This window comes from Formica exsecta, unplaced genomic scaffold, assembly GCF_003651465.1.
Source record: "Formica exsecta isolate Colony F162 unplaced genomic scaffold, ASM365146v1 scaffold191, whole genome shotgun sequence".
NCBI lineage: Eukaryota > Metazoa > Arthropoda > Insecta > Hymenoptera > Formicidae > Formica > Formica exsecta.
The window spans coordinates 1527570-1544221 of record NW_021849211.1 but is presented as its reverse complement, the minus strand read 5'-3'; the positions used below and the strand labels follow the sequence as shown (position 1 = coordinate 1544221).

General features: G+C 35.2%; 5 protein-coding genes across 9 annotated transcripts in view; 3 read left to right on the top strand and 2 right to left on the bottom strand.

Moving 5' to 3' along the window:
• LOC115233780 (protein Wnt-4-like) overlaps positions 1 to 4046 on the top strand; it is a 35657-nt gene extending 31611 nt beyond the window's left edge. For both annotated transcript variants that reach the window (XM_029804360.1, XM_029804359.1), the window contains 3 exons: positions 2393 to 2570; positions 2754 to 2985; positions 3458 to 4046. In XM_029804360.1, coding sequence (XP_029660220.1) covers positions 2393 to 2570; positions 2754 to 2985; positions 3458 to 3659 — 612 coding nt within the window. In that variant the 3' untranslated portion in view covers positions 3660 to 4046. The remainder of the gene's footprint in view (positions 1 to 2392; positions 2571 to 2753; positions 2986 to 3457) is intronic.
• Positions 4047 to 6238: 2192 nt separating this feature from the next.
• Positions 6239 to 9099, bottom strand: LOC115233779 (putative UDP-glucuronosyltransferase ugt-60). The gene is made up of 4 exons (XM_029804358.1): positions 8382 to 9099; positions 7841 to 8186; positions 7461 to 7716; positions 6239 to 7038 (listed from the first exon to the last, which is right to left on the bottom strand). Exons 1-4 carry the CDS (start codon positions 8747 to 8749, stop codon positions 6530 to 6532), a joined length of 1479 nt encoding a protein of 492 aa, XP_029660218.1. The 5' UTR covers positions 8750 to 9099; the 3' UTR covers positions 6239 to 6529.
• Positions 9100 to 9398: 299 nt separating this feature from the next.
• On the top strand, positions 9399 to 11577 carry LOC115233914 (nuclear pore glycoprotein p62). The gene is made up of 5 exons (XM_029804551.1): positions 9399 to 9598; positions 9717 to 9989; positions 10087 to 10468; positions 10609 to 10849; positions 11055 to 11577. The coding sequence occupies exons 1-5, from the start codon at positions 9544 to 9546 to the stop codon at positions 11415 to 11417; spliced, it is 1314 nt and encodes a 437-aa protein (XP_029660411.1). The 5' UTR covers positions 9399 to 9543; the 3' UTR covers positions 11418 to 11577.
• On the bottom strand, positions 11544 to 13005 carry LOC115233916 (checkpoint protein HUS1). 3 transcript variants are annotated; one of them, XM_029804556.1, is made up of 4 exons: positions 12600 to 13005; positions 12058 to 12464; positions 11765 to 11974; positions 11544 to 11686 (listed from the first exon to the last, which is right to left on the bottom strand). In XM_029804556.1, exons 1-4 carry the CDS (start codon positions 12649 to 12651, stop codon positions 11609 to 11611), a joined length of 747 nt encoding a protein of 248 aa, XP_029660416.1. In that variant the 5' UTR covers positions 12652 to 13005; the 3' UTR covers positions 11544 to 11608. The 3 variants fall into 3 exon arrangements, with proteins under 3 accessions (XP_029660416.1, XP_029660414.1, XP_029660415.1); XM_029804554.1 differs by having other exon boundaries at positions 11588 to 11974; XM_029804555.1 differs by having other exon boundaries at positions 11588 to 11974; positions 12551 to 12827.
• A 139-nt stretch (positions 13006 to 13144) lies between these two features.
• LOC115233913 (myb protein) overlaps positions 13145 to 16652 on the top strand; it is a 36936-nt gene continuing 33428 nt past the window's right edge. Inside the window, exon 1 of one of the 2 annotated variants that reach the window (XM_029804550.1) lies at positions 13145 to 13889. In XM_029804550.1, coding sequence (XP_029660410.1) covers positions 13870 to 13889 — 20 coding nt within the window. In that variant the 5' untranslated portion in view covers positions 13145 to 13869. Of the gene's footprint in view, positions 13890 to 14946; positions 15520 to 16652 lie in introns of those variants that run through there. The other variant, XM_029804548.1, reaches the window with a different exon arrangement.

Sequence of the window (16652 nt, the reverse complement as noted above, 5' to 3'; positions counted from 1 at the left end):
TTTCCCTGTCGTCTTTCACCGACGTTTCTTTCGACGCCGATTTTAATACTACTAGCTTGAAGACAAAGCTCGGGCACAGTAAACGGATGCGTTTCATGCGAACGGCTGACCCCTTGTAGACATTGCCGGCTTACAAGGGGATTAAGGGAGCTAAGCTTGTTAAGTTGCAACAACCCACACCGCTCTTTCCCCCTACAATCCGGACACGTAACTTACTTGAACACGAGGACGAGTCCGTGTAGAGGTGCGACACGTGCAGAGATAATTACATGTATACGTACACACTGTCACATAATTAGAGTATCCACGAATTTAAATATCTTTAAATCGTATAAGATGTTTTTTTACGTTTGGAATATAACAATGATTCGTATCATTTCATAATCATTTTTAATTGCGAATTAATATACTGTTCGCATAAGAAATATTAGTAGCGTCATTATCAAATTTGATTAGCATAAATTATGTGCGATAATTAATTAATTTTTTTACATCTTTATGCCGATTGAATGATCGTGGAAGTATTTCATATTGCAAGAAGAATATAATTTCTTTTATTACATTTCCCATTTTAATTGTTATTTTTCTTCTAATATTCTAACACCTATTTTGTCAAGAAAGCACCACGTGACAAGAAGATAACGTTAAAAAAGATTCTTATCTAATCACGCGCGCGAAAGTTAAGGTGTAAGAAAACATAAAAAAGTTGTGAGGGAACCGGATATATCTTAACAAGGATAAGTTCGGTGAACAAATGCCACGGATAACTGGTGACAGATCTTCAGAGGTAATGATGTTTACCTACTCTCGAGCCATATCTCGAAGCAGTCAACACGATGGCCTGCGATAACTGGCCTATCGATCGAGGCCGGGGAAATTTTTATAATTATCTAGCGAGCCTGTGAGTTCGAGAATAATTGAAAAATTCTTTATGATCGATCGTCGGTAACATTAAATTTAGTCGAGAGAGAGAGAGTACGAGATACAAAATATATTTAACACATTAATTTAGGGTAATTATGTGAAATATATTATTCGATAGAGGAGTAAAAGACTCTGTAAAGATTCAGATTTGGCTATTTATCAAATCGATAAAATTATTACGGACGATTGAACAGTATTTTAATTATGAGAGATAATGATGCATAATGATATCGTTGCAATTAATTAGAAAACGATGATGTACATACTTGATTGTGCACTCGTTGCACTTCGACGAGGAAATATCGTGTAACAGCGAGCGCAAGACTTAATTCCGTTACGACGAAATGTCCGGCACTTCACGAGGCACTCGCGAGAGTCTTTCGCGCGGAAAATTCACTTTTAGACACGGTCAACAATCGTGATAAATACGGAGCGATACAAATCCGTTGCCGCGCGTTATACCATAGCCGAGACGGTTACGAGAATCGCAATCGTTGCTCTCGAGATATCGAAGAGAAACCGAAGACCGAAGCGAAGAACCAATCGTAAGCGTCAGATCGCGTGACGTATGTGCATACAAAATAATTTGAATATTTCGCAACTGGCCGAGAAATTCAAAATGGAAAAGCGACATCGCGATTCTTAAAGTATCGAAACCATCATGCAAACTAATCGCAAATTATTTAACACAGAAGTATAATTCAAAATATCCTTTTAATAAATATAATATAATTTAATATATTATATAAAATTAGAAATGGTTCAGATCACAGTATATAATGAATTGCAATAGTTCTTTTCACATAATTCAGAATTTTCGATATTAATAATAATAATAATAATGTTGAAATATTTAATTCATAATAAATCATAATAATGATTTATAACGTATAATAAATACCATTAAAAACCGTCCTTCCTCGGTGACTTGACTGTAAAAGGCTGTCATCGATAAGTCGACGGGTGTAATGCCGTTCGAAAGAGGGAGAATGACGTTGCTCACGGAAAGGATTACGTTTAGACAGCATCTGACAGCGAAAGTAAAAAGTATAATCTCAGCTTGTTGACATGTCGGTAAACATCCGAGAACGACGAAAGCATTTATATACGTATTCAACTATACGAAACTTTTATCGCGTATCGCACATTTATTACCATGAATATCGTGTGTAAAGCTGGTTCTAAAGTTATAAAGCTGGAGAGGTCTTTAAGTAGTATATTCTACGCGAAATCCCCCCAGCAAGTTTAGGATCTATTCTCTTAATCTCTATGGCTATTGTTGGCTCATTGTTATGAAGCCGGAAAATGAAGGAACTTCAGGTAATACAGGAATTTTGGAAAAGTATTTTTAAGAGTCGTTTTGTTAGACGACTCTGACAATATGTTTTAATATATTATCTTTAAATTTTTAACTTGTAAAAGATGCTAATTTTGGAATATATTGAAATGTACAATTTGTTATACGCAGGATATACAATTTGGTGAAAAATTTTCGCGAGACTGGTCCGACAGTGGAGAGGAACCGGTGAAAGAAGGCGTTCTACACGGGCCGAAAGGGCTGGCTGGCCAGCTGATGAGGAAACATGATAGTGAGGCCGGTAGACGTGCAATTCGTTCTAGGATGCAGCGCGTATGCAAATGTCACGGTGGGTAACGAGATATTAATAAGAGATCTTTTACGTACATGGTTGAACATTGTATTTCAGCAGGCATAATATATCATAATTTTTATATAACAAATATAAATATTATGAGTATATTTCCTTTATTTCTTCATCTACCGAATAATTCCTTTTATTTTATTTTTCTCCTTCTTCTTTCTGCGACAGGTATGTCCGGTTCGTGCAGTGTGCGTGTGTGCTGGAGAAGACTTCCGGCATTCAGGATGGCCGGAGTCGCTTTGGCAGCTTTGCACGAGGGTGCCGCTCTGGTACGATTGGCTCAACGCGGTGGAAGAAGACCAGCCAGACTCAAACCAGCGCGTCCTGATCTTAAACGACCGAACAAGACGGATCTAGTTTATCTCGAGGACAGTCCTGATTACTGTGAAAGGAATCTTACGTGAGTCTAATTCGCGCTGTGCAAAAACACACTGCCAATTTAGTCATCTTGAAACTTTCAGTAATATTATTGTGTGTGTGTATGTGTGCATCAGTAATAATTTAATATATAATATTGTTACACATTTTACAGATTCAAGAAACGTTAAATGTATATTTCATTCTTTTACCGCTAATGTAAAAAATATCGTATTAAGCGTTTCTTTCATACATTTATGATATAAATCACAAAATGTACAACAAAATTTTGTAGAAAGTATGATGATATATATCTCACGCTTTATTACATTATTTCATTATACAAGTGAAATAATTTTATATCGAAGAATGCAAAAGTTTCTTTTTATTTAAGGAATTAATTGGAAAATTCTTGCTAGCGTCGGCGCCGCTGTCCATATATTCGTTTTTCTATCTCTACAAATTATTATTACGCGGTTTCGCGTAGTAACATCGTCATTTTATTCTTTCTGCAGACTCGGCATTCCCGGTACACGAGGAAGAATATGCAATCGGACGTCTCTTGGTCTTGATGGATGCCGGCTGCTGTGCTGTGGTCGAGGCTACCAAACGCGAGTGCGGGACGTCACCGAGAAATGCAAATGTCGATTCGTCTGGTGCTGTCACGTAAAGTGCGAGTTGTGTCGACATACACGGGAGGAGCACGTGTGTAATTGACGATAAATGCATTCCGGAGTTCGTTCGGCCTATCTATAGGAAAACGCGCTCACGTTTTATTCTTTAAGTTTGAATTAATTATTCGTTGCCACGCTTTACGTTGTATATCCTCGTTAGTTAACGCCGCAAGAGGCTACACAACGATACGTTACGTCGATGCTGTTTCCGCCTGATATAATCATAGTAATTTCGATTCTTCAGCAACTATCGATCGCATAAGCAAAGCACAGCAAACGCTCTTATTGAAGCAAATACTTTGAAAAATGTGAATTACGATACGAGAGCATTCGCTTATGCTTGACTTTGAGGCATTTGCTTCTGTAAGAGACTAAAAAGAGATAAAAAATATATGCGAAGAATTATGAACGATAAATATAATATTGTATATTATAATCCGGTAAACGCGCATGTTTTCATAAAATAGATGATTTTGATTATATTTTCTACTAAAAGCATATATTTGCTTCACTGTTAGTCATATATATATATATATGTATGATCTATCGATTTAAAGATCATTTTAAACAGCTAGGATATGTTTCTATCTACACTATAAAGAAGTTCGAGTGAAAGTCCCCCCCCCCCTCCCCCAATGATCAAGATATTCTCAGTATTATTATTATCGTGCGGCTAATGTAACGATATGCTTGCGAAGTTGCTGTTGCGTGGCTTATCATGATGGTTTGACTGTCAGGTGCCACATTACTTACGCGAACATTAATGCATTGAAAGTCAATGTGTTACTTTAATTTACATTTAATCGCGTAATATTATCTCGACTCGGACGTACCGCAAAGGAGAGATTTATATATTCCAAGAACACATTAACACGCATGTCACGCATGCTCGCCTTGCATCATCGGAGTCACGTGATCTGACACAATCCGAGTTTTGAAATAATGCAAACGCATTGTATGGCATCAAGTTCTTATCATCCCTCTTTCAACTATTATAAATATATACATAAGTATATATATATTTATTTATTTTATACATCTATATATATATATATATATATATATATATATATATATATATATATATATATATATATATATATATATATATATATATATATATATATATATATATATATATATATATATATATATATATATATATATATATATATATATATATATATATATATATATATCGTGTAATTAATATACGCGTATTCTTTTTAGCAAGAATCGAGTGATAGATGATTTCGTCGAAATTTTATCTAGATTTATCTTTGTGTGACATGTTTACGCATCTCGCAACGCTCCATATCGCGCCTTGATGTGCCAATTTATTGTTTCCGTGTATAGCAGGGAAAAAGAGAGCGAGAAAAAGAGCAGGCGAGAGAACATATAAAGCAAAAACTGGTATAGAATAGTACAGGTAGTATAGAGATCATGATTACATGAAAATTACTTCTCTCGCGCTCTCGCACACATTAGCGTATGATTGCGCATAGGATTACACGAGTATCCTATTTATCGAGGTACAGATTCTCACGGTGTGTCTCACAGATATATACCAATGCTCTCTAATGCATAGAATCTTCATTTTGCTCAAGTACAGAGCAAAGTTTGGGCACGAGAATGAACGACGCGAATCACGAGAGGATGCGAGACATCTTCTCGAGAGTTCGTCGAGCGAAGCAAAAATACACCCCCAAATTTTCGCGTCTTGACTCGCACGAATCGGGAACAATTCTGCCAATGAATGTAAATAGTGTCTCACCGTTTTTTCTAGACTCTACGACCGTAATCATCGTTGTATATATACGTAAGCGTTATGTATCGGCTTCGTTTAGAAAGAATTATTGCGTCTTGCGTTCTTCGCGATTCACACGAAATACATAAACCATCCGCGACTTTATCTCACTCTGTCACTGTTTTTTATATATTTAATATACGTATACATTTTATATATAAATACCCGCTTTATCGTATATGCCGCGTTAATTTAAGTCGGCAGTCTAGTCATTTCACAAATTCTCTAATCCATATCAGCCGACATTCATGTTTACAGCGAATGTCATGCATTTTCTTCGGTCAAACAAATCATAGTTGCATAACGCATCGCGCAATTATTATTTCAGAAGATATAGACATATATTGTTATTATTATTTTATAGTTATTAAAGATTATGCAATAATACATTTACGAACACGAATCTGCGTCTCCAATAATTTGCTGAAATAAGTTTATTACATTATCGAAAAGAATGATATATTCAAATAGAGTACATAACATTGGTGTATTATTTAGTTACGAGGAAATACATGTGTTTAAAATGTATTAGTAAATTTCTACACGTATATAAATCCGATTAATTAGTATATGAAATTTGAAGAAAATTTGATGACGAAAGCAATCGCGTAGTGAGTATTATATCATGTGAATATGAGCCATTAACATACTACTTATTTCGCGATGTTGCATACATCTATTATGGCTTATTTGTTTAGGATACGGCCTTAAGCAATGCGTAGTAGACATCGCGATTCGTCCGTAATATTATAAGAATTTAGCGATAAATGTGAACACGAGGGAATACGCTCATGTCAACGACATACAGAAATCAGTATTGAGAAACTGTGTAATTTATTTTCTTCACGATAATACATCACATTATTATATTCGTAGTTTTCTCAATTGTATTATGAGAAAGTATATTCTCGTAATAATGATAGTTGTAATAACAACGTCTCTTCGCGCTCTAACTAGTTCGTAAAACTAGTTAGATAAATCCTAGTTCGTAAAACATTTGTATTCGTATGTACCTGTATTCTACGTGCATTTATATAAATATACATATACAGAAATGTCCACAAATACATACGTATATCAAATCGAATCTCGACGTAACATCACGCTCATCGCGTGTATCGCCCCTTTGATTTTTGCACTTTGTTGGCCGTAATTAGATATCGCATGACCACCGCGCTGCCCGTGGAAACGATCCCGAAGATTATCCCTACCAGAAGACCAACAAAGAACTGGATATCCTCCGTAAGTGTCTTCGCCTGGCTCTTTGGTCTGTGAAATTTCCTACCGTCGTCTTTCGTTCTCGCGACGTAACCCAGCCAATAAACGAGTCTATCGGAAGCCGGATTGAGTCTATCGCGTATCGCTAAGGAGACTTTTCGCGCGCTCTCGCGATAAGCGGCCGTCTCATGTATTTCGTGCACGATGTTCGCTATCTCCTCGGCCGAGGCGTAATTGTCCTCCATGGAGCGCGCGAAGCCCAACTCGACCGCGCGGGCGGTATTGCGAGACTCGTGCGTGTCCCTCGGCAGACATATCACGGGCGTCCCGTGAAAGGCGGCTTCCAAGAATTCCGTATCGGCACAATGACTCAACACTACTCGGGTTCGGCTGTAACCTGTAACAATAGCGCAAGAGCATTAAAGAAAGGTGAATGTGCTCGCACGCTATTATCCTCGCGCGATTATTCAATTCAATGGTGCTTTGGAGAGACCTCGCATTTCACCAGACATGTATTCTACTAAGGTAAAGTAAACGTCTGGATTCATTATTTCCTTTTACTGTTAATGTTGCTGTGGGAGAGAAATAAAGGTCTCTCCGATAAGAATCTCTTTTATGTCAAATTTGAGAGTTTACTTAATTAAAAAGTTTTATTTGCATTATAGTATCATATATATGCTACAGTTTATAACTTATAATCAGCGTTTATAAATATTAAAATACTTTATTTTATATATCTCTCTCACACAAAATTTCTCTCAAATTTTTGTGAAAAAAGATATTTATTTTTTTATCAACATATAAATAATTATATCTCACCTATGAGGTCTTGCCGGTCAATATCTTCGCGTATAAAAAGATTTTCCGGCGGAGCGACATTTGTATCGCCTTTGTTAATTCTCCACACGATAGCTTGACCTTCCCTACCTTGAGGCAATTTTTTTGCCAATTCTTGTATCAATGTCTCGTAATTTTCGTCTAATAGAGCAACAATAGTACCCAGTCTATGTTCTACCAATAATTTTTGTAAATCTCCGGATAAGGGATGTGCGCCTCTGCAATGATGACAGCCTACCTGTTTAAAACAATTTTAAACAGATGTTAAATTATTATAATTTTGAAACAGTCTGCGAATATACAAATTAAAATATTTCAAGTAACACAATAGGAAAATAAAGAACAATGTGCAATTTACAAACCTCCACAAGTAGTTGTGTCAAAAATGCAAAATTGGAACGCAACACTGTATCAGCTCCCCAAAGTACTAGACGAACATCAGAATAAAGATGATCCAAATCGAAATTAACAGCTGGTAAGTACTTGGTTGCTAATTTCAAAGCGGGAGTTAGATAGCCATTTTTAGCAGTAGAGAATATGGATCTCCCTGCAAAACTTGTTGAGAGTCTGGACCAAAATCCGCCACTATGTATCGGCAGAGCAACTCTAGTACATTCAAATGCATATAGTTCTTCATCTGGATTCGTTATCCAAATTACTGGAATGGATTCGATATATTTGACAAATGGAAGTAAGCAGCCATCATGTCTAAAAAATAATGAAAAAATATACATAATATATATGCAAGGATACAAAAAAAACTATTAATAATTATATATTACATATTGTTAATATTCTATTGCATTAATAATGCAATCATTTCACACATACACATACATATATATAGAATGGTAGAATTATAAAACTGAAAATTAAATTTGAAAACTCTTAAAATCGATATACCTTAATGCTGGAAATATGGTGAATGTAGGCTGAAATTCTTGTATCTTTTGAAATATTTCTTCATCCCTGAAGAGACTATTGCAGGCTTCTAATGCATGTATATCAACAGACATAGATTTATCAATATCAACATTCAGTTGCAACACTTCAACGTCAACTATATTATTATAAAGATCGTTAGCAGCGTAAGACGGTATTATCAATGTCGCATAGATCCCTTGGTCCGATAAAGTATTGGCGAGTAACGATAAATCATATACATTCTCAAACGCAACTATTAGAGCTGATAGAGGAGGTGCTGTTAGCGTCGAGCTACTTGCAACTCGAAATAAACAAAAACATACGTATAAACTAATTAGAGCCAACATGATAAAACTGTTATACTTATATAAAACATGTATAACTTTTTTTAAACAAAATTTTTCACACACGCAACGCAAACTTTGATGTAAAATTTATCACAATCTTCACAGAATATTTCTCGAAACACACTCATTTAATTTCCTATCAAATCGGAGTTAACTCCAGATACTTCGACGGTATTAGAGTCGAAAAGCTGTTCCACGCTGTTTCTAACGCCAGCACAGCACGGGGTCGCGTATGAATAATTCTCATCTGAACGCAGAACGCCTGGGAGGCGAACGATGACAGCATGAGACTCCAATTTGTCTCTCTCGTATGATGTAGGAGTATCAGCCGGCAAACGTGCCGGCTCCCCCCCACCCACCCCGCCGGGAAGCGGGAGAGATCTATTTTACCACAAACATCAATTCTGATACATATATCATTTTGATTATTATACCACGTGATAATTTAATCATAAATGTACATATATAGACTGAACATTTGCTATAAATATATTTATCTCTAGCATAGGATGATCAGAGGAATAAAAATTTTCTTGTGACGGGATTGGTCGTTATCCGCAAGAGGCCATTGTCGGATTGGTCGTCGCTTTATTTTTTCCCATTCTGGCAAATCTAACATATACTATGAAACGGTACAAGGTATGTCCATCTACCTTTATGTATGTCTATGCTTACAATAATCGTTTTTAACCTCATAGTATATTGCGTCCTAGAAAGAGAAATCCGTAAAGAAGAAATAACTGCTATTTCTTTCTCAAATTAACTGAACACGTAGTGCGTCAAGGGTATAAACGATGAGTACACCTCAAAACACCGGATTGTCCTTTGCGACTCCAAAATCTACAGCAGGTATAGCACGTGTTTTGATAAAAAGCGAATAAAATATTTCCTTGTGTCCTTCTCATTTCTTTTTGAATTCGGATAGAAGATCATCATTTTGACACGTTAATCTTTGTATTTCTATCAGGAATTACTGGTTTGGCTTTTGGCACTCCAAATACTATGGTTCCTGGTACTGGCTTTGGCCTCGGTAGTGGTATAACTGCAACAACAACATCCATATCTACAGTCACGAGCCTGCCAAGTTTTACAAATCTGACGAGCAGTACGACGCCTATATCCGCACCATCAGGACTCTCCTTTGATGCTGCAAAAACATCTACAACTGCAGCTACAGGATTTTCTCTTGCGACGACTACAACAGGAGGACTCAGTTTTGGAGCATCAAAACCTATGACAGGTATTTTTTGGTGCAATATAAAAAATTTCCTTGTTTTATTCAGTCTTTTTATAAGATGTAAGAAAGATATTATAATATGTATATATTACATTTATAGGATCAACTGGTTTGACTTTTGGCACTCCGAATGCTATGCCTACCGGAACTGGATTTGGTCTTAGCAACACAATTGCAACAACAACATCTACGGCAGCAAATGTTCCAAATTTTAATCTCCCTAGCAATCCTAGCTCTGTAGTTACAGTTCCATCTATGGCACCAGGACTTACATTTGATGCCTCAAAAACAGGCTATAGTAGTACCACAACTGCAACTACAGGATTTCCTCTTGCGGCAACTACAGCGTCAGGATTTAGTTTTGGAAGTGGAACATCAACAACAAGTTCCACAGGATTTCCTTTGAGCAAAACAACTTCGGCTGCTATTTCAACGAGTCTAACAGCACCCTCTACGCATACTTCTTTGGGTACCGCCACTACGTAAGTAGCTTTATTAGGAATCATGAAATCTTTGTTTATCAAATCAATAACAATCAATTTTTGCACACTTACTAAATGACAAAATAAATTCAATTGTTCAATTTATTAAGCTTCTCAAATTTTTTCTTATTTTATTGCAGTGTTAGTTCTGTAACTGGTATTCCATCAGGAGCAATTAATTTCTGTCAGCTTGAAGAATCGATTAATAAGTGGACCTTAGATTTGGAAGAGCAAGAGAAGGTATTTGTGAATCAAGCAACGCAAATCAATGCTTGGGATAAATTGTTAATAACGAATGGGGAGAAGATAGTGACATTGAATCAAGAGGTTGAAAGGGTGAAAATTGAGCAGCAACAATTGGAACATGAACTGGATTATGTCGTAAGTAACATATATTTGCAGCTTGTAAATCTACAAAGTTTTTAAATATATAACATTTAATATATATATATATATATTACATGTTATATATTTAATATNNTATATATATACACACATAGATATATCTAAAGTTTAAATTAAAATTAAAGTGAAATTATTGAATTTTAATTAAACTAAAGCAAACAATATATGTACATTCTCTCAGGTTGGACAACAGAAAGAGTTACAAGAATGTTTAGTACCATTAGAAAAAGAATTAGCATCTCTTTCTATTTCGGATTCCGATCGAGAATATACTTATCGTTTATCAGAGAATCTCGATACTCAATTAAAACGTATGTCAGAGGATCTAAAGGAAATAATAGAACACTTAAATGAAGCAAACCGCGCTCAGGATTCCAGTGATCCTATTGTTCAAATTGGCAAAATCTTGAATGCACATATGAACAGTTTACAATGGCTAGATCAGCAAACGGCTTTGTTGAGCCAGAAAATACAACATATTGATCAGATGCATCAGAGTTTTAGACAAGAAAGTGAACAGAACTTACATTTAGCATACAATTAGTTAACTTATTTTAAACTTACAAAAATTATTTTTTGAATTTAACATACCATGTTATCCCATTTATCGGGGAGTGAAGAGTGTGAGTGAATATGATATAAATGTATTGAATGTAAGAATGAAAAAAAATTGGAAAATATATATATTTTGCATTTCAATATTATTAATACAGATTTAAGTTCTTTTCATTTTATTCAGGAGGCAATGGCTGGTATAAAATAGTGCATTTGAATATATTCTCCTACATCTAAAGTCAGTTTTACCATCTTCTCCTGCAATAAATTACATTTGACACTATCTGGATGGAGAATGTCCCAACCCAAAAACATTGCGAATTTCTTTATGCTCACAGTCGCAGAGATATCGTTAGATTCCTGTTCTTCTCTGCTTTCCCAAACTTGCAATCCTTTAAAGTGAGTGGATACAGTAGCATAGTCCATTTCAATTTTTAATATAATTGTACCACATTTATTGGCACTTATTATGAGTTGTGAACTCATATTTTTCATTCTATCTATAATACATCGTAGGTACTTCAAGTGTGGTATTTCTAACGATATCTAAAATAAAATTTTTTATTTTTATTACATTGATTAGATACACATGCATATGTTTATAGAATATATCATATTATTATACTCACATCAAATTCGGGAATATCTGGCATTTTATGTTCTAGCCATTCTTTACGTGGTACAAGCCTCACCGGCACATCATGTATACATTGTCGTGAGTCAATAGACAGGGAAGATAAGTCAATATCAAATGTGAGACAAGGTTGCCGCTTGTTTGTCAATTTAATTTTAACACTCTTTGCCATTACCCTTAGACTATTTAAGCTTCTGGCAAACATGGAAGCATCAAACTCTAAATAAATTTCATTTTCCTGCTCTGACACTCCGCTCATAATGTATTCCGTAAAAAGATATTGTGGAGAAAGTACAGCCCAAAGCACAGGTATTCGCTCGTCGCCGATATTAAAGCATAATTCGTCTGGTGTCAATCGCAAAACGCAGTATTTCGCCATTCGGGATATGGTGTTAACAATACCTAGAAAAAAAAGAGATAATTATGATTAATAAAGAACAATTGGCGAGTGCGAGTAAAAACGAAAAATTGTGAGATGTGAGATCTACTTTTAATAACATTTTTAATAAGGTTAGAAATACGAAAATATGATTTTACTCGTAAAATCCCGCATGATATTCTGATCCATCATTCTGCATCTGAATTTCATTTTTAATTAAATTATATATTTATTGCTGACACTTATTGTAAATATTAATAAACTAATAAACGGAATATGAAATTGGCGCGAAAATTTTATCGGTTACGCATGTCAATATTAGTGATCTGAGATTTGTGCGTCAGTTTTATTTTCTATATCATATTTTTTGTTATTCTCCTTCTTGAAAGAATAATAGACGCATAATTTCTTTTATTATAAATACAAATAGTGCAAAAAGAGTGGTCAAGACAAATTTTTTTTTTATTTTTTAGTTTATTTCGATCTTAATTTCAATTTAATATTCAGATGAAAAATTTGGATCCGGTAAAATATATTTATATTTCACATTTATCAACATTAATTTTGACATTATTTCTAGTTATATTCCGGATATAAATTGCAGAGCTTCTCTCAGATTTGACCAATCAGGATAAACAATTTCTTTGTCTTGATTGGTCAAAAGCTACTCCATCCGACAAGTAGATTTTCGAACGCACTTAACTCGGCTGCATTTCTAGTAATTTATTGGCTCGCATTTTACAATCGCAACGTGTGCCACGAGTCTTTAGTTTGACAACTCGTGTGCGCAACTACGTTCGCGCAAGTACGCGCCGTTGTTCGTGTGTAGTAGATATTTGTTATTTCTAGAAATTCTCCGCTCTTTCAGTTCGGATACAAATATCATTTGTGATCTACAGAGTTCTACTTATAGAGCTAAATGATGATCCCATGAAAAACAATGGGATGATCATTTCTTTCTATCTGTTAATTGTATTAGGAGCAAAATATTGAAAAAAGGGTGTTTCTTCGTCGATAACGTAGCGATTCATGGAGTCTATCTCAAGTATCGTCGATAATGCAGGAGAATAACACATCGTCACAGGAAGTTACCCCGCGCGTCACGCAAGATAAATGATGTCGCGACGTCGCGGGGAGTGAAGACACCTCGCAAAACCCCGTCTGTCAAACTTGTCAAGATTGACGCGATCGTCAACGAGATACGAGTCCGCAGTGGATAAGTGAACGCGATCGGCGATTCGCGCAGATTCGTGACAGCGTCGTAAGAGACTGACAAAGTTCTCCCGCTTGAGAAACGCAAAGTTCGCGTTGTTCGAGGGTGTATGACCGGCCATATTGTTTAAATTGCTAAGGGTCCACCGTTCTCGCATAAGTTACGTATCCAGTACGGATCGTCGTTCACCCCGAAACAATGCAACATTGAACAATATGTATCTTGATATAAAAAGGTGAGTCTGTGTTGTTTTTCTGTTGCAAAAGACTCGCATTTCCGATTTCCGAAACTATTGAGGTTGCTTTTGGTAAAAAGATATTGTGGAGAAAGTACAGCCCAAAGCACAGGTATTCGCTCGTCGCCGATATTAAAGCATAATTCGTCTGGTGTCAATCGCAAAACGCAGTATTTCGCCATTCGGGATATGGTGTTAACAATACCTAGAAAAAAAAGAGATAATTATGATTAATAAAGAACAATTGGCGAGTGCGAGTAAAAACGAAAAATTGTGAGATGTGAGATCTACTTTTAATAACATTTTTAATAAGGTTAGAAATACGAAAATATGATTTTACTCGTAAAATCCCGCATGATATTCTGATCCATCATTCTGCATCTGAATTTCATTTTTAATTAAATTATATATTTATTGCTGACACTTATTGTAAATATTAATAAACTAATAAACGGAATATGAAATTGGCGCGAAAATTTTATCGGTTACGCATGTCAATATTAGTGATCTGAGATTTGTGCGTCAGTTTTATTTTCTATATCATATTTTTTGTTATTCTCCTTCTTGAAAGAATAATAGACGCATAATTTCTTTTATTATAAATACAAATAGTGCAAAAAGAGTGGTCAAGACAAATTTTTTTTTTATTTTTTAGTTTATTTCGATCTTAATTTCAATTTAATATTCAGATGAAAAATTTGGATCCGGTAAAATATATTTATATTTCACATTTATCAACATTAATTTTGACATTATTTCTAGTTATATTCCGGATATAAATTGCAGAGCTTCTCTCAGATTTGACCAATCAGGATAAACAATTTCTTTGTCTTGATTGGTCAAAAGCTACTCCATCCGACAAGTAGATTTTCGAACGCACTTAACTCGGCTGCATTTCTAGTAATTTATTGGCTCGCATTTTACAATCGCAACGTGTGCCACGAGTCTTTAGTTTGACAACTCGTGTGCGCAACTACGTTCGCGCAAGTACGCGCCGTTGTTCGTGTGTAGTAGATATTTGTTATTTTTAGAAATTCTCCGCTCTTTCAGTTCGGATACAAATATCATTTGTGATCTACAGAGTTCTACTTATAGAGCTAAATGATGATCCCATGAAAAACAATGGGATGATCATTTCTTTCTATCTGTTAATTGTATTAGGAGCAAAATATTGAAAAAAGGGTGTTTCTTCGTCGATAACGTAGCGATTCATGGAGTCTATCTCAAGTATCGTCGATAATGCAGGAGAATAACACATCGTCACAGGAAGTTACCCCGCGCGTCACGCAAGATAAATGATGTCGCGACGTCGCGGGGAGTGAAGACACCTCGCAAAACCCCGTCTGTCAAACTTGTCAAGATTGACGCGATCGTCAACGAGATACGAGTCCGCAGTGGATAAGTGAACGCGATCGGCGATTCGCGCAGATTCGTGACAGCGTCGTAAGAGACTGACAAAGTTCTCCCGCTTGAGAAACGCAAAGTTCGCGTTGTTCGAGGGTGTATGACCGGCCATATTGTTTAAATTGCTAAGGGTCCACCGTTCTCGCATAAGTTACGTATCCAGTACGGATCGTCGTTCACCCCGAAACAATGCAACATTGAACAATATGTATCTTGATATAAAAAGGTGAGTCTGTGTTGTTTTTCTGTTGCAAAAGACTCGCATTTCCGATTTCCGAAACTATTGAGGTTGCTTGTTTTGATACACATTTCTCTCTCTCTCTTTCTCTCTCTCTCTCTCTCTCTCTTTCTTTCTTTCTTTTTTCACACTTTGTGTATTTAAAATTATATAAGTCTATATTTTTCGACTTTGGAGAGAGAAGAAAAGGAAAAAAGATACAGATAAGTGGAAAGTGCAACTGAAGCAAACAGCTTGGCTGTGCTTCTTATGTTAGCCTTTTCCAAAACGCAATATTTTGGCGGGAAAGAGAAAGAGTAAGACAGTCGGGTAAACTCGCGCGTCATGTGACGAATATTTGTTTTTTAGCTGTGCAATGTTTCAATATCATAAGACATACGAAGATCTATGCATTTAAGTTTGCGTTTCGGAACGTTATGCTAATTCGATAGTATGCATACAAGTTTCGTGTCGGAGAATATTATGCTAATTTAATAGTATCTTCCGGATAACCGAAAGACCGGCGAGATGCATCTTTGAAGATTTCTATGCATCTATAATCTTTTCGTGTTCATTACGTAGATATATTGTGCGTAATGCGCACAATTTTATTTTTATTATTTTATTATATATTCTTAATTATATATATACACACATATATGTATATATGTATATGTTATATAATGTAATGCGAAAAATTGGGAACAACAATGACATTACTGTTTTGAGGTGAACTCGGCGCCGTTTGTCAATATGTTACAAGTTTATTTGTTATCGATTTAGTGTATTGATATCATTGTTATGTGTCATTTGTCCTCCTGTCAAATAATTTTTTTATATTATTAAGGTATTCAATTTCTATATAGGATATTTCAGAGAGTATGCATAACATTTGATATTGTTTTGACGTCTGTTTTTTTTTTTTTATATTTTATATTTGCTTCTATTTTTATGTGTGTTTATATATACATAAGGTATTAAATAATCTTTTTCATTTATAGAGCAAATCTTGACAAAAGTCACGTATTCGTATTCGGATGAATATATTATAAATATATATACAATTTGTTGCATTCGGAAAGTTTTTTTTTAATTAAAATCTTTCCTTATATATATATATATATATATATGAATTTTTATAA

What these genes read in the sequence shown, in the direction of transcription:
- LOC115233779 (XM_029804358.1), bottom strand. Translation starts at nt 8,749, where the DNA reads ATGTTGGCTCTAATTAGTTTATACGTATGTTTTTGTTTATTTCGAGTT. An exon ending in ACCATATTTCCAGCATTAAG is followed by an intron (nt 8,187 to 8,381) that starts GTATATCGATTT and finishes ATTATTTTTTAG; the next exon opens with ACATGATGGCTGCTTACTTC. An exon ending in TGACCGGCAAGACCTCATAG is followed by an intron (nt 7,039 to 7,460) that starts GTGAGATATAAT and finishes CTATTGTTACAG; the next exon opens with GTTACAGCCGAACCCGAGTA.
- LOC115233914 (XM_029804551.1), top strand. Translation starts at nt 9,544, where the DNA reads ATGAGTACACCTCAAAACACCGGATTGTCCTTTGCGACTCCAAAATCT. An exon ending in GACTCCAAAATCTACAGCAG is followed by an intron (nt 9,599 to 9,716) that starts GTATAGCACGTG and finishes TATTTCTATCAG; the next exon opens with GAATTACTGGTTTGGCTTTT. An exon ending in AGCATCAAAACCTATGACAG is followed by an intron (nt 9,990 to 10,086) that starts GTATTTTTTGGT and finishes TTACATTTATAG; the next exon opens with GATCAACTGGTTTGACTTTT.
- LOC115233916 (XM_029804554.1), bottom strand. Translation starts at nt 12,651, where the DNA reads ATGAAATTCAGATGCAGAATGATGGATCAGAATATCATGCGGGATTTT. An exon ending in TATCATGCGGGATTTTACGA is followed by an intron (nt 12,465 to 12,599) that starts GTAAAATCATAT and finishes TTTTTTTTCTAG; the next exon opens with GTATTGTTAACACCATATCC. An exon ending in CAGATATTCCCGAATTTGAT is followed by an intron (nt 11,975 to 12,057) that starts GTGAGTATAATA and finishes ATTTTATTTTAG; the next exon opens with ATATCGTTAGAAATACCACA.